The sequence below is a fragment of the Ceratotherium simum genome, chromosome 24, assembly GCF_057802395.1.
Source record: "Ceratotherium simum simum isolate JZ-2026a chromosome 24, ASM5780239v1, whole genome shotgun sequence".
NCBI lineage: Eukaryota > Metazoa > Chordata > Mammalia > Perissodactyla > Rhinocerotidae > Ceratotherium > Ceratotherium simum.
The window spans coordinates 11,319,562-11,341,994 of NC_141923.1; the positions used below are offsets into that span (position 1 = coordinate 11,319,562).

Genomic DNA, 22,433 nt, shown 5'->3' on the forward strand with positions numbered 1-22,433 from the left:
GGGAGGCCAGGGTAGGCTGTTTCCTGACTGTAGCAGGGAGCTGGCATGCTTCCAAGATGGAGTTAAGGGTGAGATGGGTTTATATTCACTAGAAGCATGTCAGGGCACATTTTCATGCCCTTTGACTCTGAGATTGAATGTACAGGAAATGTATCTGTGTGTGAAGGTTAAAGACGTTCACTCCAAGGAAGGAGCTAAGCATCCCAAAGAGGTGGTGCTCAATCCTTTTTCCTGCCACCACATGGTGTGTGTGATGGTTAATTTTATGTGTCAACTTGGCTAGGTCATGTTGCCCAGATATGGGGTCAAACATTATTCTGGATTTTTCTGTGAAGGGGTTTTTTGGATGAAATTAACATTTAAATTGGTGGACTTTGGGTAAAACAGATTGTCCTCCGTAATGTGGGTGGGCCTCTTCCAATCAGTTGAAGGTCTTGATAGAACAGAGACTGACCTCCCCTGAGCAAGAGGGAATTCTACCAGCAGATGGCCTTAGGACTTGAACTGCAACATCCACTCTTCCTGGGTGTCCAGCCTGACAGCCCATTCTTCAGATTTTGGACTCTTCATCCTCCATAGTCACATGAGCCAATTCCTTCAAATCTCTCTCTCTGTATATGTATACACATATTGTATATACGTGTGTATACGTATATATATTTAGGGTAGCCTATCCGTTCTGTTTTTTTGGAGAACACTAACACAACGATACAACATGTTATAGTCACAAGGGTGGATCTGGGGTTGTGTGGAACTCACGTCTCCTTGTCTATAACTCTCTCTTTTTCTCATCTGCTAAAGAGTGGGCACTGGACTGCAGGTACTGAGACAGCCCTTGTGACGATAATGTAAAGTCAATGGCCGCCATTTCTGAGTGCTTGCTCTGGGTCAGGCACTGCGTAGACACCAACCATGTACAATCATGTCTCATTCCCACCACAGCTCTGTGAAGTGGGCTCTATCATGGCCGGGTCTGCAAAGGAATCCCAAATGCATGACTCCCAGTGTCATTTCTTCTTCTCCAAGTATGTGATAAGTTATTGTAAAGATTCAAGTATTCTATGTGCAAACAAAGAATGAAGTGGATTCTTAGGTGAAAAAGGACTCTGGTCATATACTCAATTCTCTTGTTTATTCAAACTGCAAATGTGTCTTTATAAAACACTTGGAAGTTTCTCAGCACTGTTCTAGACCCCAGGGTAGGGTCTCAAATGTTGGTGGGTGTAGCAGACCCCATCAGTTCCTGGTCCAAAAGTCTTCAGCCTTCCCCTTTCCAGCACACACTGATGGAGTCCTATTGTGAGCACCTACGGCTCTCCACCTGGGGCCTCTCGTGCCTCACACACCGGACAGGTCAGAGGCGCCTCCAGCCCCACCTCACTGGAGAATCAGATTCAGTCTCCTGGGATCCTTTATGTTTCAAAAGTGTCTCTTGGGGCCGGCCCGGTGGCACAGTTGTTAAGTTCGCGTGCTCCGCTTCAGTGGCTCGGGGTTCAAAGGTTTGGATATCGGGTGCAGACCTACACCACTCATCAAGCCATGCTGTGGTGGCAACCCACATACAAAATAGAGGAAGATTGGCACGGGTGTTAGCTCAGGGCCAATCTTCATCACCAAAAAAAAAAAAAGTGTCTCTTGATTAGAACCACTGTGCCAACCTGGACAAGCTTTTATTTTGCTTTATGCAAAATAAAATAATTCTACTTTTTAACATGTTTTATTGTTTCTTATTATAAATAAGATTCATGGTCTTTGTGGGAAATTAGGAGACTACAAAAATCTATAAAGAAGAACATAATCACCTCAATTCTATCATGGAGAGATTCACTTGTGAACAAATATTCACTTAGCTCTAGGCTTCATTCTAGATCTTGGGTGATACGCAGGTGAACAGAGCCAATGATCCCACTTCATAGGGCTTTCGAGATAGCAGGAGAAAAGATTTTGCTCTATTTTCTGAATTTCCTTCCAGTGTTTTTTTTTTTTCTAGACATGGATTATGTTTATTTAATACAAAATGTTGGGATTGTATGTTGTGGTGGTGGGCTGGGGTGTGAGACCCATCTTCTGATTATTGCCCCACCACCCTCTTAGCCAGCAAGTTATTTAACCTCTCAGAGCTTCGGGTTTCCGTCTGTAAGGCAAGCGTGATCGTGGCTGTCTCGCATTCTTATTGTGAGGGGATCCATAAAGAACACTGCCTGGAACACACTAGGCACCAAGAATGGACCAGCAGCAATCGCACTGCCACCCCCCGCTGTCATCACCAATATCAGAATGTCCTCAACCCTAGCTGGGTCCAGACTCACAATCCACTTGTTTGTTTGCAGGACAGGCAGCCAAGATAGACACTTTGGAAAAAAAGTTGCTCTCTGTTTGCCGCTGCGCATTGTCTTCATACCAATTCCAGGAATCGACCTGACAAATATTGACTAGGCTGTTCTGATCCTCAAACACCATTTTCCTGTGGGTAGGAGGCGATGCAGTGCTGAAGACCCAGGGCCCCAACCCAGGGACCTTGCCGTGAGTACCACGCTTGTGCCAAAATGAAGGCAGGGGTGGCAGCCATCTCTCTCTCTCTCTTTCTCTCTCTGCACCCCTCGCCCTTCTCTCTCTCTCTATCTCTCTCTCTCTCTCTCTCTCTCTCTCTGGCTTTGGCAGCAGGGATGGGGGAAATGAGGCCCCTAAAGGAACAATGCAATGATGTACTGCTTCTAAGGCTTGAAGTAGGAATGTCAGGTTTCAAATAACCTTTTTTAAAAATTTGACCTTCAAAAATTTTGAGAGAAGAGCTCCCAGTATTCCTGGCAGTTAGATAAGACATCAGAACAATATGTTCCAAAGCAAAATGACGACGTTGTAGCAAATTTACTAGAAACCGTTATGTGCTAAGAGCCCTGACCTGGAATTGCAATCTTGCCTCTTCCATTTAACAGGTGTTCGTCCCGGCCCTGAGTCTCAGTTTCCCCGTACATACAACAGGGATAATACCCACTATGTCTTCAGGTTCTCAGGGGATTCATTTAAATGACGTAAAGCAAGTGTTTCTCAACAAGGGCAAGGCTGGTATTTGGGCAGGACTGTTCTTCATCGTATGTGACTGTTCTGGAATTTCAAGAGCTTTCTTGCGCCTGACTCTCTCTCACTAAATGCCAGTAGCACCCCTCCTCCAGTCTTTGAAATGATCTCAAATACGATTGCCACTCCCTTCACACACATCCCTCCCCCTGCCCTTGCAAACACCTCTGATTGGGAACCATTGATACAAGGTATCTAACAGCCCCACCACCAAATAAACACTTAATAAATGAAACACTATAATTAATTAATAGGGTTCTTAATTTTCCTCTTGGATCCCTCTGGAAGAGGAATAAAGAAATGAATTGGGTGTAATTACACACAGCCTTGGTAGAAAGCAATGAAAATTAACGTTGCATTCTTTCTATGTGCCAGGTTCTTTATACATTGTATGTCCTGTAATCTTTAAGTGACCCCACCCCTAGGAGGTAGGTATTGTCATTTGCGTTTTGCAAGTGGCGACACTGGGTTCAGAGAGTTTCTTTCGCATGGTGGGTGTCACGCAATGAGCTACTGCAGAGTCTTAATTCAGACTTGAGCCCCCGGACTTACAATTCACTCCTCTTTGGGAAATAGATCCTTCTGTAAGTCTAGGGGTCTCTGGGGTGCAGTAGGGTAGAAAACGGTGGTGAGTTCCATGAGATGAAAAGAATAAACTGGAAATGGTTTCGTCATAGTTACCTTTCTTATTTTCCCCAGGGGCAGACCAATTTTTAAATTGTTCTGCTTCTTCCAAATCTCCCCTCAAAAGAAAATCCAGCGAGTGTGGAAACTGTGATTAAGCGAGCCCACACAGGACTGTGGTGGAGGGAGGGAGGACGTGGCCTTGGGGAACCGCCCACAGGACTTTGACCAGCAAACGGGTTTCGACACAACTGATAATGAGGCTGCATTTGTCCCCCTGACAACCAGCCTTTGGGGTCTGGCGGGGTGTTTAGGGCACGAGGGACTATAAACCATCACAAAAAATGTGATGTCTCTCACTCTACCACAGCATTTGTAATTGACCCAGAGGCCATTGGTTTGGGCAAAAAGTACTAAATGTGATAAACGCTATCAGGACAAACAGCAAAGATGTGGGGGTCAGCAGTGGGAAGCCGCTATGCCATGGGACAATGGAGAGGTCACCTTTGAAGGGAACAGGGGACGATATTCTCCTTACTGAGAACATCAAGGTTGGGGAGTCCGAGTGAAAACATGGTGGTGTATACTCCGCGAGGACGTGGCGATGGATGTGAAGGCTCTGAAAGGGAAAGGAGGGCCCTAGACAGGGGCAGAGCGAGCAGAGACAAGCATTGTCTTACACTGCAGTTTCACCTCGAGCTGGAGACGCATTCCTGGACCTGAAGCAAGAGGTCTCCTGCTCCTGCATCCCTTTGTCCCCTTCAAGGTGGCTTGAAGGCTCTTCTGACACATTTTATAACTTAAAGCACGAGAGATATTGTGTTCATTTCCTAGGGCTGCCATAACAAAGTACCACAAACTGGACAGCTTAAACCACAAAAATTTATTGTCTTGCAGTTCAGGAGGCTGGAAGTCTGTGATCAAGTCATCTATCAGCAGGGTTGCTTCCTTCTGAGGCTGTGAGGGAGAATCTGCCCCAGGCCTCTCTCCCAGCTTCTGGGGTTTGCTGGCAATCCTTGGCGTTCCTTGGCTCCTGGAAGCATCACCTGCTCTCTGTCTTCATGTTCATATGGCATTCTTCCTGTGTGTGTCTGTGTCCAAATTTCCCCTTTTTATAAGGACATCAGTCATATTGGACTAGGGGCCCACTCTAATGACTTCATCTTATGAAGTCATTCATAACGATTAGGATGTCAACATATGAATTTTTAGGGGACACAATTCAACCCATAACAGATATCTTTCCTAAACCTCTGCATCAATTAAGGTACAGGTTTCAGTCACTGCATGTGACAAGAGGTACTTGGAGATAACAGGTTTGATGGAGGCAGAGTTGATCTCTCTCTCCTCTCTCCCCCCAGACTACATCCATCCTGTGGTTTTGCCACCCCTCATGGGCTCCCGTCATCCACAATGTCCCCATGGCTGATCATCACATCCACACTCCAGCCAATGAAAAACCAAGAGAGTAGAGGGCACCCCCCCTTTCTTTGAGGCCCTGACCCAGGAGAGGCACACATCATCCTCTCCACTCCAATAGGCAAGATTATAGTTAGTGGCCATGCCTAGGTACAAGGGAGGCCCAGCATCATTGGTTGTCACTGTGCCCTGAACATTTGCTCCATAGTATTGAGTGTCAGCCCAATCCTTGAAAGTTAATGAATGATTGAAGGAATGACTGGAAAGAAGAAAGAAAAAGGAGGGGCCGGCCCCATGGTGTAGCGGTTAAGTGTGCGCGCTCTGCTGCTGGTGGCCCAGGTTCGGATCCCAGGCGTGCACCAATGCACTGCTTGTCAGGACATGCTGTGGCGGCGTCCCATACAAAGCAGAGGAAGATGGGCGCGGATGTTAGCCCAGGGCAAGTCTTCATCAGCAAAAAGAGGAGGATTGGCATGGATGTTAGCTCAGGGCTGATCTTCCTCACAAAAAAAAAAAAAAGGAAGGAAGGGAAAAAGGAAGGGAGGAGGGAGGGAGGGAGGAGAGAGAGGGGAGGGAGAGAGAGGAACAGGAGGGGAGAGGGAGGTAGGGACGATGGGGAGAGGGAGGGAAAGATGGAAGGAAAAAAAAGGAAGGATGCAGGGAGAGAGGCAGGGAGAATAGACCACGGAAGGTTTTTAATAGCCCAGAGTCCTTTTCTCAACAGACTCTTAAAGCCATATCAATATGTAGAGCAGATAAGAGGCTGCAGCTCTGACTGGAGTCTTGGAGGAACGAGTCTGGAGCTTGCTCAGCCACCCCCTCACCCTCTGCAGTGCCCCTCATGACACCTCTGTGGGATTCATTTTGGGTGTGAGGTTTACTGCATAAGCAATGGGAACCATGGAGTTCTTTATGAAGAAGTCTGACGTGTTCAACATCTTGTTTTCAGAGGATGGGGCCAGCGTGGCTGTGGCTGCTGGGAGTAGGGATCCTGGCCTCTGTCCTTTGTCAGCCCTTTCCTGCCCATGCAGATAAGAATCTGGGGGTGCCTCAAGCCCCCAGTGACCAGCTCTCAGAGCCAGCCCCCGCCCACCGTAAAATCACACCCACCATTACCAAATTTGCTCTGCGTTTGTATAAGCAGCTGGCAGCAGAAACCACAGGAAACATCTTCTTCTCGCCCGTGAGCATCTCTACCACCCTGGCCCTGCTCTCTCTTGGGGCGCAAGCTGACACCCCGACTCAGATCCTGGAGGGCCTCGGCTTCAACCTCACGGAGACCCCAGAGGCCGACGTCCACCGAGGTTTCCAGAGCCTCATCCACACCCTGAACTGGCCCAGCCCCAAACTTGAACTCAAAGTAGGCAGCTCCCTGTTCCTGGACAAGCAGCTGAAACCTCAGCAGCACTTTCTGGACACCATCAGAGAGCTGTACGGGGCTTTCGCTTTTTCTGCCAACTTCACGGATTCCGCTACAACTGGGAGGCAGATTAACGACTACGTGAGAAAGCAAACGTACGGGCAGGTTGTGGATTGCCTCCAGGAGCTCACCCAAGACACGCTCATGGTCCTCCTGAATTACGTCTTCTTCAAAGGTGAGCACAGGCTCAGGCAGAATTATTGCCACCTGCACCCTCTCCAGCCTTGCCCCTGGAAGGCACTGACCCTGAAGCCTTATATGTTCCTTCTGCTAGTTACCATCATATATTTAAATAATGTTCTTATACCATTACTTCTTGATTGATCAATTTTTGGTTTTTCTTGTCATGTTTTTTCTATTCTTTTTTATTCTAATTTTTTGTTTTTAGTGGTACAGTCAATCTCACTTTTCTATTAATTTACTTTTTAGAAAAATATTTTATTTTCTATTATGTTGTTAACTATTTCAAACATACAGAAATATACTGAGAATAAAGTAAAAACCCCCATATACTCCCCCACCAAGAGTGAAAAAATATAAACATTTTACCATTTGCTTCAGATTTTTATTTCATAAGTTTTTTTTTTTTTCTTTGCAGGGGAAGATTCGCCTTAAGCTAACATCTGGTGCCAATCTTCCTCCTTTTTTCTTCCTTTTTCCTCCTCAAAGCCCCTATATACATAGTTGTGTATAGTTGTAAGTTCTTCTGTGTGAGCCACTACCACAGCATGGCTACTGACAGATGAGTGGTGTGGTTCTGCACCTGGGAACTGAACCCGGGCCACCAAAGTGGAGTGCACTGAATTTTAACCTCTAGGCCATCAGAACTGGCTCTCAGATTCTTATTTTTAAAAAATATGATATTGTAGATAAGTTCAATTTCTTTTTGGTCCTTCTCTGGTCCATTTCCCTCCTTCCATCCCTCCCCAGAGGCAACCGCTCTCCTAGATTGGTGTGTATCTTCGTCATCCACGTATTCACATCATTAGCACATTAAGAATGTATCCATAATCATATAGAATACAGTTTATGTGTTTTAAAATTTTACCCCAATGGTATCATACTGTATATATTATTTTGCACTTATGTTTTAGTGTCATTATCACATCTTAGTTTATATAGATAGCTTATTTTGACCATTGGTTTGAACATTTCATACTTTTAGGGTCCATTTCTTTTTACCTCAGTTATTTCCTGAATTGGTATCATATATTTCCATGTGTGCTGCTAGGAAAATGAGCTCCTCCATTTTAAAAAAATTCAAATCCATACTTTATTCAGATTTCCTTAGTTTCTACCTAATGATTTTTTCTATTCCAGGATCCCATCCAGCATCCGCGTTACATTTAGTCATCCTGTCAATTTAGGTTCCTGTTGGCTGTGACAGTTTCCTAGACTTTCCTTGCTTTTAATGACCTTGACAATTTTGAGGAATAGTGACCAGGTATTTTTTAGAATGTCCCTCAATTGGGATTTGTCTGATGTTTTTCCCATGATTAAGACTGAGGTGATGGAACTTGGGGAGGAAGATCACAGAGGTAAAGTGCCATTCTCATCACATTGTGTCAACGATACGAAGTATCAACATGACTTATCACTGTTGATGTTGACCTTGGTCACCTGACTGAGGTGATGCTTGCCAGATTTCTCCCCTATAAAGTTACCCTTTTTCCCCCGTTTCTATACTGTGCTCTTTGGAGGGAATCAATATGTTCATCCTACACTGATGGAGTGGTGAGTTATGCTCCATCTCATTGAGGGAGGAGGATCTATGTAAATTATTTGAAATTCGTCTGCATGAGACATTAGTTTCTTCTCCCACATTTATTTATCCAATCATTTACTTATATAAGTATGGACTCATGGATATTTATTTTATACTTTGGTTTATAATCCAATACTACTTAATTTTCTTGCTCAAAATGTTTCAATATTGGCCATTGGGACCTCTTTCATTTGGTTTCTGTGTCCCTTTGATATGCCTCCATCATTGCTGATTTTTAGGGGGGGAGGAGCACTTCCTTACTTTCTGGCACTACAAGACACTCCAGGCCCATCTTTTAAATTTTCTGCCCCCAGGAAAACATCTCTTTTTCTCTCTGTGCTGCCAGCTGGGTGATTTCTTCAGTGCTAGCTTCCATTTTACTAATTCTCTCTTAAGCCGTGTCTAATCTGTTGTTTAACTCATCCATTGAGTTTTCAATTTCACTGACTATATTTTCATTTTAAGGATTTATATTTTTCTCAAATATACCTATTATTTTGTCATAACCACCTATTCTTTCCTTATGAATTTTGTTCCTTTTTTTTAACACTCTTTAAAAAAAGATCTCTTAGATTATTCTATTATCTAGAGATCTTGAACTGTGAATTCTTGGTTTTGTTGCTCCTGCTGATTCCCTCTCAAGAGAGGATTAAAATTTTCAGCTTTGAGCTCATATTCAGTGGAAATTTTGTGTGTTTTTGAGTTTCTTTTGGCCTGTTGTGGAAGTCTCTCTAGGGGACAATTTCACTTTTGCCTCTTGTCTAGTCTTATTGGTTTCACTGGTTCTGTACTAATTTTCAGGTTGGGGAGTTTCTGCACTGAATGAGTAATGAGAACAAAGAATGTAGAGTAGGTGGCTCTTTTCCCTCTGGCCTTGGAAATGTGGTGACCTGTCCTATCTTGTCTCTGGGCTGCTGGACAGAGTTTTTCAATCCAAGCTTCCCAGAGGGGGAAGGGATTGCCTTTCATAGCTTCTGACTATTTGAAGAGAACTCACTTCCAAGTATGGGCCTGAGTTTCATTTATTTCCCCTGAGAAGACATTAAACACCACCCCCTAAGGGCTGTATCTGATTCTGACAACCCATGAGCCAGATGACTTCAGTTCCAAATCAGAAATATGCACTCCTGGTTTGTTTCTGAAAGCTTTGCCACTTGTTTTTAAACTCAGTTATTTATTTATTTATTTTTCCATTATTTTATCAATTTTTTTCTGTGTTTAAGCAGCAAGATCAGTTTTTTCTGCTTTAATTCAGTCTGTGATGCTGACCAAAATTCTCAAGGGCCTGAGTCTTAATCATCTTTGATTCTTCAGAGTTTGACATAGCTAAGCATGTTTTAAATGTTTGCTGAGTTAATGATTTCAAGTTAAAATTGAGTCTCATGTTTGAGGCCTCTAGGAATGCTATTCATTCATTCATTCATTCAAGAACATATATTAAGCACTCACTACGTCACAAGAACTGTGCTAGCCTCTTGGGGAAATTTATGAACAAGTTAGCGTTTTCCCACCCTTGGGTAGCTCACAACCCCGTGTGAGTTGTAAATAAGTAAAAAGGCAATTACAATTCAGTGGAAAGTGATGCTCTGCTTGAGTAAGTATGGATGCCATGGAACTCTTAAAAGAGACACCTATCCAGACTTGGGGAGTGAAGGAAGGCTTCCTGGAAGAGGAGGCATCTAAGCCAAGACATGAAGAATGTGTTGGATTTAGGCAAAGAGGCTGTGGGAGAGGTGGAGAGAAGAGAGTTCGGGTTGAAAAATCAGTATGTGCAAAGGTCCAAGGAAAAGACATACCACTGCATTTTCAAGGAAATGAAATGAATTTAGTTTGACTGGAACATAGAATGCAATAAGGGAATGCCTAGGGGGAGCTACAATGGAAAGGTAAGCAGGGGCCATGTTGACTTTATCTAGAGGACCCCAGAATTACCACAAGATCTGAAACAGTGGAGTGACATAATCACATCTATTTGAGAAAGATCAGTCTGGCTACAATTTGGAAAATGGTTTGGAGAGGAGGAAGGGTGGGAGAGCAAAGACAAGTTAGGAGGTTCTTGACGTGGTCCAATGTTTAGTATCATAGTGGCTCCAAATAAAGTTGTGGCTTTGGAGACAGAATCAGCAAAACTTCGTCATTGATTGGATGTGGAAGGGAGGGACAGGATGAGCCAGCCCCCTCCTCCTGTCTCCAAGACTTGTGCTTTCAGGAGGCCAAGTCAGGAGGCAGTTTGTGGGTGCAGATTATAAGTAGAAAGAGAGAAGATACTACTGTGACTGCCAGATTCTGCATTTCTCGCTATGTCTTAATGGGTTTTGCATTACATTTTGAATCTTAGGGAGTTGGGAAGTAGAGGTGGCCCTTGAGCTTCTCTGTAGAAGGTTGTTGTTGTCTACAGGCAACTTGGCAGTGTTTGCAAAGGACCTGAGCTGTGGAGCCAGAGGCAGGCCCTAATCCCTGCTCTACCACCTAACGGCTCTTCAAATCGGGAATTTTTACATAAATTCACAGAGACTCAGTTTCTCATCTCTGACATGGAGATGATAATACTTGTTTAATATTAATTTTGATGAAGACTTAAAGAGATAATGCCTTGCACATGGAAGGTGTTTAGCATATAGAAACACCTCTTGGCCTCTTGAAAGTTAAGTTGCTCTGAAATGGAATAAAATCATAGGTCATTGGAGCTCAAACTTTGGTGACTTGCTCTAGTGGCTTAACCAGGCCTAAATCCTGGCCCCCCTGATTCCATATCCATGCCACTTCCCTGCCTCATACTTAGATATCCAAGAGGAAGTCACCAAACCTTCCTGGCTTAGTGTATGTCTGCCCAGAGTTGCTCTCTTGGAGTGTGTTCTCATGGTTTTGTGGGTTTTGTGTCCTAAGCCAAGTGGAAACATCCCTTCAATCGCTATCAGAGCCAGAAGCAAGAGAGCTTCTCTGTGGATGAGAGGACCTCTCTACGCGTCCCCATGATGCACCAGAAGGAAATGCACAGGTTCCTCTACGACCAGGAGGTGGCTTGCACTGTCCTCCAGATCGAGTACAGCGGAAATGCCCAGGCCCTGCTGATCCTCCCTGATCCTGGGAAAATGGAGCAGGTGGAGGCGGTTCTACAGCCAGAGACCTTGAGAAAATGGGGCCAGTTGCTCCTGCCCAGGTAAGCATTAGAGCAGAGGACCTTGTTCAAGAATCTGAGCAGGTCTGGATCAACTCCAGTTGCAAGATCCCAACCCCTAGGTTTGGCTCTCCGTCCTGTCCTTCAACCAACTGTGTGATCTTGGGCAATTTTCCTCCCTTTGGGGCCTCAGATTTCCTCAAATGTAAAATGGGGCCATAACAACCACTACGTTGAGTCGTGTGAAGGATTAATCGAGTTAATATGTACGGAGCACAGAGAGTGGTCCCTAGTGCATGGTAAGTGCTTATTGGGCATTAATCATTCTTATCCTTCTTGGTCTTTCTGGCCGACCTCCTTTCCTCTTGCTTCTCCTTTTCTCCAAATAATAATTCACTACTAGAAGGTAATTAAGTGTAGGCAAAACATCAGGTCAAGGACAATTATTAAGGATAATTATGATTCCCATAATGAGTGAAGGGGGTATAAATTAAAAATTAATAAATAAAATACAAAGAATAATTATGGCTCCCATGGAACAGTGTATATGTTTTAAAAGTGCCTCTTTTTAATTTAAAACATTTCTTAAATTAAATATCAAGAAGAACGTTGTAAAAATCAAAGTGCCAATTTTATGGGATCTCTCTCCTACCCCTGTCTCTCTCGCTCCTTTTCAGTCTGTGGTTTTCTCACAGTAGTTTCAGTCTTTGCTGTTTGCCTAGACTCTATTCACCAGCTAACCTCTTCTTGGGGTATATCTTCCTTTGCAGGGTGCTCTGGGATGAAATCTGGCCTTGAGTTCTAATTTTCTGTTACTGTATAACAAACCTAAAATGGAAAGGCTTGAATAAACCATCTATTCTCTTCTCGATTCTGTGGGTGGACTGGGCTCCGCCAGGCGGTTCTCGCTGGGGGCTCTCCTGAATTGCAGTCAGAGGGTGGCTGGGGCTAAAGCTTCGAAGCTCCTTCTCTCAGATGTCTGGTGTCTGGGCTGGATGGCTGACTCAGCTAAGGGCTGAGCAGGCATCTCTCTCTCCATGCAGTGTCTCCACGAGGCTAGCTTGGGCTTCTGCACAGCAGCTCAGGGTAGTTGCTATTGTTATACGGCAGTTCAGAGCTCCAGGTGGGAGTATTCCAAAAGACAGGAAGTGCAAGCTCCCACTCTCATAAGTCCTGGGCTCAGAAATTAGCACAGTGTCACTTCTGCCATATTCTATTGGTCAAAGCAGTCATAGAACCCACCCAGATTCGAGGGGAGGGGTATAGACCAAACCTCTTGACGGCCACCTTTAGTCCACTCCCACTTGGTAGGCACCAGTCATGCTCACTCCCACAGGAGCCGTCTCTCAGCTCCCTGCCGCACTGAGGTTCCAGAGACAGAGAAGGGGTGTTTTGTGTTGGGCAGAGATTCAAGGGCCAAATGAAAGAGATACAGGTCAAGAACAGAGGCCAGGATTTAAGGGAGTGTCTCTGTTGTCTAGGAAGCTACATAGCTCTGGTCAGTTTCTGATTCCAGCTCCTTATACTCAAGCTCCCCTTGGGTCAGCCTTTCCCTTCCCCCTTCACAGAAAGAAGTACCATAAAATATTCTAGACTAGTAGATTTTCCCTCAGGGAGGGTCCATTTTGACCTCTCAATTTGACCCTCAAAAATCAAAACCAACGCAAGTTAGGTTTCTAACTCTCAGAGGCTCCTAGTGACTGTTTCCAGTATCAGAGAGTTACAGCATCATAGCAGGCATTTGAATGGCCTTTCAGACATGAAAACAAGATTCTACCAGGTCTCCCTCCACTCAGCAGTGAGGAAGGCTAGCTTGCCCAGGGGCATCATGCTCCCTGGTCACTGTTCATTTCTTCAGTTACATTGCTTGAACACCTATTGCGTGTTGGGCTCTCTACCAGACACCCCTCTGCTAGACTCCACTCGAACCCCTTCTATGGCCGGGGCCTGCCCTCCAAGTGCTGCCTGTGGAAACTTTGTCAAGCAGGCCAAGACAGGCCTGTTTTCTGTTTTCCTCATCTGTTTTCTCCTTTTCACTGTTCAACCCCTGACTTCCAACTGCCTCCCACTTCAGCTAGCCGTCTAGACTCTCACGTGGGCCCAGGAGTTAAACTGGCAATGATTCCCGACCCTGAAATAGAGTCTCTAATCTGAATCCATTAGAAGCAGAAGTTTCCAAGCTGGCTATTAACTAGCCCTAGCAACAGTTAAACAATAACTCTGGAGAATAACCCCAGGAAGAAAAGGAAAGATTTGCTCTGGCTCAGAAGAAACTTGTGAACTTAACCCAGGGAATGTGGAAATCCGATGATAAGGGCATGCCAGTAACAGGAGGGAGTGTTATTCTAGTGATTTGTGCCCCATGCTTTACATACATGATCTCTCATCAGGTCCTCACCACAGCCCTGAAGCTCAGACATGTGACAGATGACGGTGGCTTCTATTAGAGGCTTGCTAGTAGATGGATTTAGAATATAGTCCAGAAGTTGAGCCAGCAGAACTCGCTGATAAATCGAATATGGAGGAGGGAAAATGTTAACAATATTTACCTTACGTGGTCATTATGTGGATTCAATCAGTTAAACCTTATAAAACATAGCCCAATGTCTGGCACCTGGAAAGCTCTCCATAAACGTGGTGAAGATGAAGACACACGGCTGTGCCAGGAGTCTTCTCAGATCCATACACGAGATACTCTGTGAGGTGGGAAGAGAAGGAGGCTCCGGGTCACGGAATGTTCTGGCACAGCAGGTGGTGTCATGGGAAGACTGGTTCCCCCTCACTCTTGGAAACATTTCTCCCTCCCAGAGCTCAGGCTGCCCACAGACAGGGCAGTGGCAGCACGTCTAATGACACAGCCCCACTTCTCTGTCTGATTCCCTCTCCAGCCTGCTGGACTTGCATTTGCCAAGGTTTTCAATTTCTGGAACATATAACCTGGAAGAGATACTTCCCCACATTGGTCTCACCAACATTTTCAACATGGAAGCTGACTTATCAGGAATCACTGGGCAGCTCAACAAAACCATCTCCAGGGTAAGGGGGTGAATGTGGCTGTATGTGTGTGGGGGGGATCTTTTCTCCTTTGATGTAAAGTGCATTTGGCAGTCGAGTTCCCCTTTCTTCTTCCTACTCTGGTTCTTTAATGATAATCTTTAGGGCTTCTTTTCTAGGCAAGTCCCTTTCCACCTTCCCTCTATAGTCTTCAGAGCAGGGACACAGTCTTAAATAGAGTAACACACATTCAGGGTCACCCACAGAGCCAGAATTTCCCCAGGTGTGAGACTAGCTCTGTTTTTATTCCTCGCACTTCCTTGTAGGGCAGGCAGTGAAACTCTGTCTTTGTTATAGCTGGAGAGAGCAGTGGGCCTGAACAGGAGGTGTATCTGTCAGCCTCGCTGTAGTAACAAGCAACCCCCAAATCTCAGTGCCTTATCATAACAAAGGTTCATTTCCTGTTCCTGCTACGTGTCAGAGGCATGTCACTGCCACCTGGCTACAGATCTGCTTCACACGTCTTCTTCCTTCCAGGATGTAGGTTAAAGGAGAAGCCCCTACTTGGGACATGCCATTCTCATAGCAGAGAGAAAAAGCAAGAGAAAATGTGCAATGGCCTTTAACACTTCTCCTCACATGTGGCCTTTGTCAAGGCCACTCACGTGCCACTGGCTAAAGCAAGGCCCACAGTCAAGACCGCCATCAATGGGATGGGCCTGCGTTCTCCTCCTGTAGGAGGCATTGCCAGTCACAGGGCATGGGTGAGGATCGAGAACCCTCTAATAAGAAGGGAGCGTTAATATTTGGTGATAATAATGCAATTCTCCACAAGACAGAAGGCACAAAGGCCCTTGTCTGCTTTTCTGTTATCCTTTCTGTTTTAGGGTAGAGTCATTAATCATCATTTGAGTCTTTGCTAGGAATATGCTAAGGAAAGTATTCTATTTTTTATTTGGGAAAGACCAGCTGAGATTTGGAACGTGAAACTAAGACAATAGGGATGTGGTCTTGTGTGTGTGCACGTGTGTGCATGTGTGTATGCACATGTGTGTATGTGTGTGTGTGGGCACGTGCCCACAGTGGAGAGGGTGAACAAGGAAAAGAAATAATGTAGCCTTTTAAAGAATTCCTTTCACAGTGACCTTAACTGATAGATTTATCTCTTCATAGAGCTTTTTAGAATCGACGAGATTGTCAAGGAGAAAGTTTTTCAACTTTTTTTTTTAACCCTCAGAATCCTTCTTAAGAAGTTATGTGAGGTTTAAGAAGAAGGAGCTCTTCTGACAGAGACCAGCGGAGGGCTTGGCACGTCAGACAAGCTGGTTCCACAGAGCTCCTTTCGAAAACCATTGATTTAGGCCAAGCAAGCCATTTTAACCGTGAGAAAACCGAGGTGTAGAGAAGGGGAGTGCAGCCTACAGCAGGAAATGACACGTGCCAAGTGCACTAGGGGCTTGAGAACGCTCCTAGAAGGTGCCGTTGGCTTTTTGCAGTGTGGTTCATGGTCAGACCCACCTGTCTCCCCATCAAAGAGCAAATGGCACCATCAGGGTGAACCCCTGGGATATGATGGAGGGGGGAGAATAAGAAGAGGAGGGAAATAGAATCTAGAGTTGCTTCCTTGGAAGGTAGAGCCCGTGGGGCCCTAAGAGTAAATGGGGTTACTCTTTGCCTCCGTCTCTTTAATGTGCCACCAGGTGGAATCTGTCCCCTCAAAGCACCCTGAGCTGATGCTGTCTCTGCCCCTCTTCTCTCCTTCTAGGTGTCACACAAGGCAGCCGTCGACATGAGTGAGCGGGGAACCGAGGCAGGGGCTGCCTCAGGCCTCCTCTCCCAGCCCCAGGCTCTGAATGCAACATCGGCCCCACATTCCCATTTCAACAGGCCTTTCCTGGTGCTCCTTTGGGAGATGACCACCCAGAGCTTACTCTTCCTGGGAAAAGTTGTCAACCCGGCGGCAGGGTGACCGTGGTGGGAGGCCAGGTGGTGTCTCGTCTCTCCTCGGCTCAAACAAACAGGAAGCCCAGCACCAGCCTGCATCATGGCTGCTGTGAGGACCAGTTAATCAGTGTGCAAAGATGCTAATAAAGTTGACCCTGGGTTATGTGAACACCAAGGAGATGCTTACAAGGGAGGGTCAACACGCAGAGCAGCTGTTAGCCATTCGCTTCACAATCTCCTCAAATCTGGCATCAACCATGGTTAGAAAGTTGAGAATGAGAACAGCCTCATGCTATGGCCTGGGAGACGTCCACCACTGCCACCACCAATGCAGATCTTTCCTGGGTGTCTTTTGGGGTAGCGTCCCAGGACAAGGCACAAAGAACATCAGGAGAAATAAGCAAGTATCTCTCTTCACAGTGGCCAGTCTTGGCTGTACAGGCAAGCGAGGTCGTCCTAAAATGTCATTGCCCAGACGTCAGGGGTTAGTTCACCTTGAGGGGAGATTGGAGCCAGGGCAGGGGCTCCAAACTACGCTCCATGAAGAGAAGGAGGTATGAGGATGGGCCAATGCAATAATGGGCCAATCCAGCAAGAGAGGTCAAATGCCCAAGGGCAACCCCAAGATCAAAGAAAGGGTAAGGGTCAACATGACCGTGGGACAACCGGCATAGGGCACACACTTGGTCAGTGGAGGAATCTGGGGGAAGTATTTGATTGCAATGGAGCATCCTTTAGAGATCAGAAGTCCCATTCCCACAAGTGTGCCCCTCCAGGCATAAAGAGGCCTCCCTTTGAAGCTAGAGGGGAAACAACACAAAGGGATGCCAACCTAGCTGCATGTCTGTACCCTGCGTGTGACAGTGCCGGCCCTACAATGAAGCCGGTGCCAAAACCTAGAGGGTGGCTATAGGCACTGCATGTCTAGGAAGGAACCATCCCCAAAAGCGCAAGTGGTAGGACCACACCCCCACCCCCACCTTAAGGAGGTGAGACTTGAGTGGGATCTTGAAAACCAGATAAGCCTTAAATAAAGAGAAAAAGGACAAGACAGTCTGGGGAGGGCAGAGGAGATATGCTGTGGGCAAGGGCCACTGGGAAAGAAAGAAAAAGGTATGCTCTGGGAAAACCAGTTTTGCAGCTATAACAGGTTCATGCAGGATCACAGCGGGAGAGGTATTCCGAGGTGAAAGGGTAGAGGCGTTGGATGCCAGGGGCAGGGGTGTGGACTTTGTCCTGTGGACAGTGGGGAGCAGCTGTAGGCCTGGGAGCAGATGTGAATGTGGACAAAGTGGTGATTGTGAAAGTCATCTGACAGCTGGGCACAGATAAGCCCAAGTGGAGTGAAGCCAGGGTGAGGGACCAGCCGGGAAGGTATTGCATTGTGAGGTCCACCTGTGGACCTGTGAGCGCGCCCTGTTCCGGCCCATCCTATATCTCTCCTCTGTCAGAACACTAGCACACACGTTCCCATGTCTCAGCAAGCCCACTTTGGCCCTCGGCACCTCCTCCCCACCCTGCTCTGCCTGCCCATTGAGTCTGTGGATACCACTTCTCTTAGAAAGGAAAGAACTCCAGAAGGCCCACCCCCTGCCCTGGGCAACCTGCCACGCACAATACTTTTCTGTTGCTTTGAACTCCAAATTAAGTAGTAACTCTATTCAAATGCTTGAAGATCTGCCAAAATCCTCTCCAACAGAGGAATTCCATCCTGTAGAAAAAAGTGATTGATTTCTGGGGGACACTCAAGTCAGAAATATTAAAGGAAGAGGTTCCTGAATTGAGCATCTTACATTGGATCAAGCATTCTGGAAGATTCTGAGAGTGGAGCAGGGAAACTGACAGACATGAGTCCCATCCTTGTGGGCTCACAGACTTGCAGGGTAGATGGACATTGAACAAGTACCTACGTTAAAGTGGGTGGACAGCCATCACGTGGGCTACTTGCAGGGCATTCATGGCTTCAACACAGATCTACTAACACCTACTATGTGCCAGGCCCTGCTAGTGAGGCACTGGGAATAGAGCCGTGAGCAAAGCAGACATAAGCCTGGCCCTCGTGGGGCTTCCATTCTAATGAGGGAAAAAAGATGGTTAACAAAACAGGTAAGTAAATTACACACTCTATAGAGACAGCAGCAAGGGTGAGTTCTCTGTGGACAAGGATACACCCAGGAAAGTCCCTATGATGCACCGAAAGGGGCAGCTGGACTTCTGACTGTGACCAGGCAGAGCACTCAGTGGAGAAACTGGATTTAAGTCGAAGGCTGTACTGTGCTCCCTTTCATCCTGCCTGTGAAGAGAAACCATAACAACTGGAACCTTGCCATCTCTTCTGGAAAAGAGGCACTTTATGGAGACTAGGGTAGTCAATGGTCTAAAGGTGTTTATTAACTCTCTGCTGTGGCCCAGGCATGGTAATCATAGAACTATCAACCAGTCCTTCAGCCTCCCTCTCTGCATCCAGCCCTTGTAGGGGAAGTACACCGTGCTCGAGGGCGTGTGACACGCCTACTGTTCCCTGTGCACTTACTGTGACCTAGACACCAGTAGAGGCAGTTGACAGATATCAGCAAACTTAGTTCTCCCCACAATCGTGAAAAGTGGTTCGGCTCTGTCTCCTTCTTACAGGTGGGGAAACTGAGGCATGATTTGCTAGCCCTTGGCAGAGCCTGGATTTGAACCGGGCTGTTCGGATCCATAGCCCATATGCTTAACCTCGGTGCCACACCTCCTCCCGTGAGCATGACTCAGAAGCCGTCTGACCACACCTCCTCGGCTGCTGCTCTGCAAAGACCTGTCTCTCAGGGTCAGAGGAGGGAAGAGAGGGAAGAAAGCCCGCGAGCAGGAGCATTTGGGTAAGACTATAGGGAAAGACCCAGAAGAACAGGTGGAGGACAGGGGTGTGCCCATCCGTCTCTTTATTGCCGTTACCTGAGACAGGGACCGGCACAGAACAAGAAGCTGAACACCGCCACTAACGCAATGCGGTGAATGGGGAGTTATGTCACACGGTGGAATTTTGAGGCAAAGACTCAGAGGTGGGGAAGAAAACAGCTTGATGAAGGACACGGTATAAAGATGCAGAAAGTTTTGTGTGAGGGTTTGTGGGAGGGACTCCGCTCTACTCCAAGCCGTGCAGACAGCACCCTTTCTCTCCATCTGCTCCCTTCCCCTCTCCTTGGGAGGCCAGTTGAGGCAAACTTCTGGACTCTAGTGAATCTTACAGCCTCCCACTAGTTGGGCAATCTTGGACATGTCGCTTGATCCCCCTGTGCCTCAGTCTCTTCTGCAAAATGGAAAGTACAAACCCAATTTACAGAATTGTTGTGAAAATCAAATGAGTTCATGAGTGTGAGCATTAAGCACCTGGAATACTGTAGGTCCTCGATGAACGTTTGTTTCTTCCCACCCCATCCTTTTGGTTGCCCCAGCCATCAAGTCTTCCCTTTATTCCCCCAGAGCACAGCTCAGCTCTGGGGAATGTCCAAATCCCCCCAAGTGGTCACTGGTCCAGGTGTCAGATGTGACTCCTTCTAGTGAAATCATGTAGCTGGCACTCCTCTAAAACCCAAAGGTGTGGACGGAGAAGCTTCAGGGACTTTGTCTGGGCATTAAAGTCTTCATGTGGAAAGTGAGACCATTCTTGCTGCAGTGACATTCTCTATGGCACAGTGACACTAAGGAGGAGCCTCTGGTCTGAAACATCCCTTCTTAAGCTGTCTCTTTCCTTCATCTGTGAATTAAGTAAGATTCTCCCCCAGTGGAAATTCCGGATATATGTACACTCCAAACCAACCTTTTAACCACCTAGAAGAACCAGACCATTTTCAAGGTAAATTAACAGCTACCTAAAATTTATGTTTTCAAAGATCTTGTGATGCTCTCTCTGGTGGATACTGAACCATCTCTGCAATGCCGTAGAGTCCTAGGGACACTCATTTGTCCCTGGATTGCAGGAAAGTAGGCTTTGGATGTTGGGACTACACCCCTGGCCAGGTACAGCCTATATGAACACACAGGACCATGCAATGAAAATATCGCTGGGGCCACTGGTGTCTGTCCCCTCACCTCAAGGTTCCATGTGTCTCACAGAGCCCATGAAAATTGGCATAAAATTTCTACTCCCTTCATTCCAGCAGAATGAAGGAGTGGAGCTGAGAGGTTTAAAGCTGTCCATGTGTGAGCGGGTCTCTTTCCAGAGCATTTACTATTCTATTGAACTATTTGTCTTTTCTTGTGTCAATACCACACCTTCTTAATTAATGTAGCTTTATAATAAGTCTTGGTGTGAAGTCAAGTCCTCCAGCTTTGTTTTTCAGAGGTATTTGCTTGTTTTGCTTTGTTTTACCTTCGATGTTTGCTTATTATTCTGCCCACTCCCATAGTTCAGGTTAAAATAGTTGGTGACTCTCTGTTCCTCGTGCTGCTGCCTTCCAGACCTTCGTGGCCGCCAACCCTCCCCCACTCATGGAAGCCACAATACCTATATTAAATTCCTAAAAATACTTTATTACAAAAACTACTTGCAGTGCCTCTGTTTTCGTGATCAAGAAAACAGACTGATTCATCTGAAAACATCTTTGTTCTTGCTTTATTCATGAAGGACATTTTCACTGGGTAGAGACTTTTAGATAAGCTGATGTTTCTTTCAGTGCTGTAAAGATCTCATTCCATTATATTTTGACTTTCACAATTTGGGTTGAAAAGTTATCTATAATTCTTAATATTACCCTTTGAAGATAACGAATTTTTTCCCTCCGGCTGCTTTAAAATTTTCTCTTTGTTTCGTCTTTCGACCATGTCTCTAAGTGCAGTTTTCCATGTATTAATTCAGCTTGGGGTTCATATAACTTCTTGATGCCTGTTCTGGAAAATTCTTAGACACTGTCGCTTTAAAGAGTGCTTCTAGTCCAATTCTCTCTTCTTTTTCTGATATACACGTATGTTAGATGTTTCCATCATGTCCCACGTGTCTCTTAGGCTCTTTTCTGCATTTTCTCTTCCTTTTTCCCTCTGGGCTTAATCGGGATATTTTCGATTTGCTTCTCTCCCACTGCCACTCTCTTTTGCTATGTTTGATCTGCTGTTAAATAAATCTATTGAATTATTAATTTCAATTATTTTAACTTTTAGTCCTAGAATCTTAATTTGATTCTTTTTATGGATTCCACTTCTCTGTGAAATTTTCTATCTTTTCATCTATTTCATTATACAGAATAATCATGGTTATTTTAATGTCTGTGTTTGATGACTCCAATATCTAGATACCTGTGAATATCCATTACCTATTTTTTCTCTTAGTTTCCAGTTGTTTTTCCTGTTATCTGTTATGCCTGAATATTTTTGATTGAATGCCAGACAATGTGAATCAAAAATATGTAGCTTTGTCTATTTGCTTCCCCAAGAGGAGATTTGATTTCCCTGTCTCAGGCGGATAGAGTACAGAGGGATTCCCTTGATCAGTGAAGGCTGGGTTTCCATCTTTTTAAGGTCTAGTTTATTTGGTCTTGCCCTATAATGTAACCATTGGGAGGTCTCAACCGAAAGCTTGGGCTGTTTCCCAGAGCCCCGCTGCCTTCACATGTTCCTACACTAATTTTTGTCTTCTGTGTATTGTGAGGATGCTAAAATCTCTATTGTTTCAGCAGGTGACTTTTGCATGATTATTCAGGATCTCATCCCACTTAGGAGTCAGAAAATCCCTTGAAGGGAAATTGCGTGCTCAACATTGGATTGGATCCATCCACACTGGATTCACTTCCTTAGGGTTCTCTTTTCTCCAGGATCTTGGTTCCTCGAGACCTAACTTCTTGTTGGTTCTGACCTCCAATCTTTGTTTCCCCAGCCCAGAGGCACTTTTATAGGCTCCAGGCCACTATGTTCTGTCCATCTTTATGCCCCAGATTGCAAAACAGCAAAAGCCACAGAGGGAAAAGGGAGCAGCAAATATAAGTTTCATTTCAGTACATTTTCCTTCTCTCTGGAAGCTTCTCTCCATCCCTAGTCATGCATCCCTCACTGTGCTCCAGGACCTCCAACCATCTACATTCTGCATTTTATTCAGCATT

The 22,433-nt window shown here is 45.7% G+C and overlaps 1 protein-coding gene across 1 annotated transcript; it reads left to right on the plus strand.

The window, feature by feature from the left end:
- The first annotated feature begins 6,073 nt into the window (after window positions 1-6,073).
- On the plus strand, window positions 6,074-16,512 carry LOC101406814 (serpin A11). Its single transcript, XM_004434236.2, has 4 exons — window positions 6,074-6,716; window positions 11,193-11,466; window positions 14,313-14,460; window positions 16,184-16,512. Exons 1-4 carry the CDS (start codon window positions 6,074-6,076, stop codon window positions 16,385-16,387), a joined length of 1,269 nt encoding a protein of 422 aa, XP_004434293.1. The 3' UTR covers window positions 16,388-16,512.
- The last annotated feature ends 5,921 nt before the right edge of the window (window positions 16,513-22,433 follow it).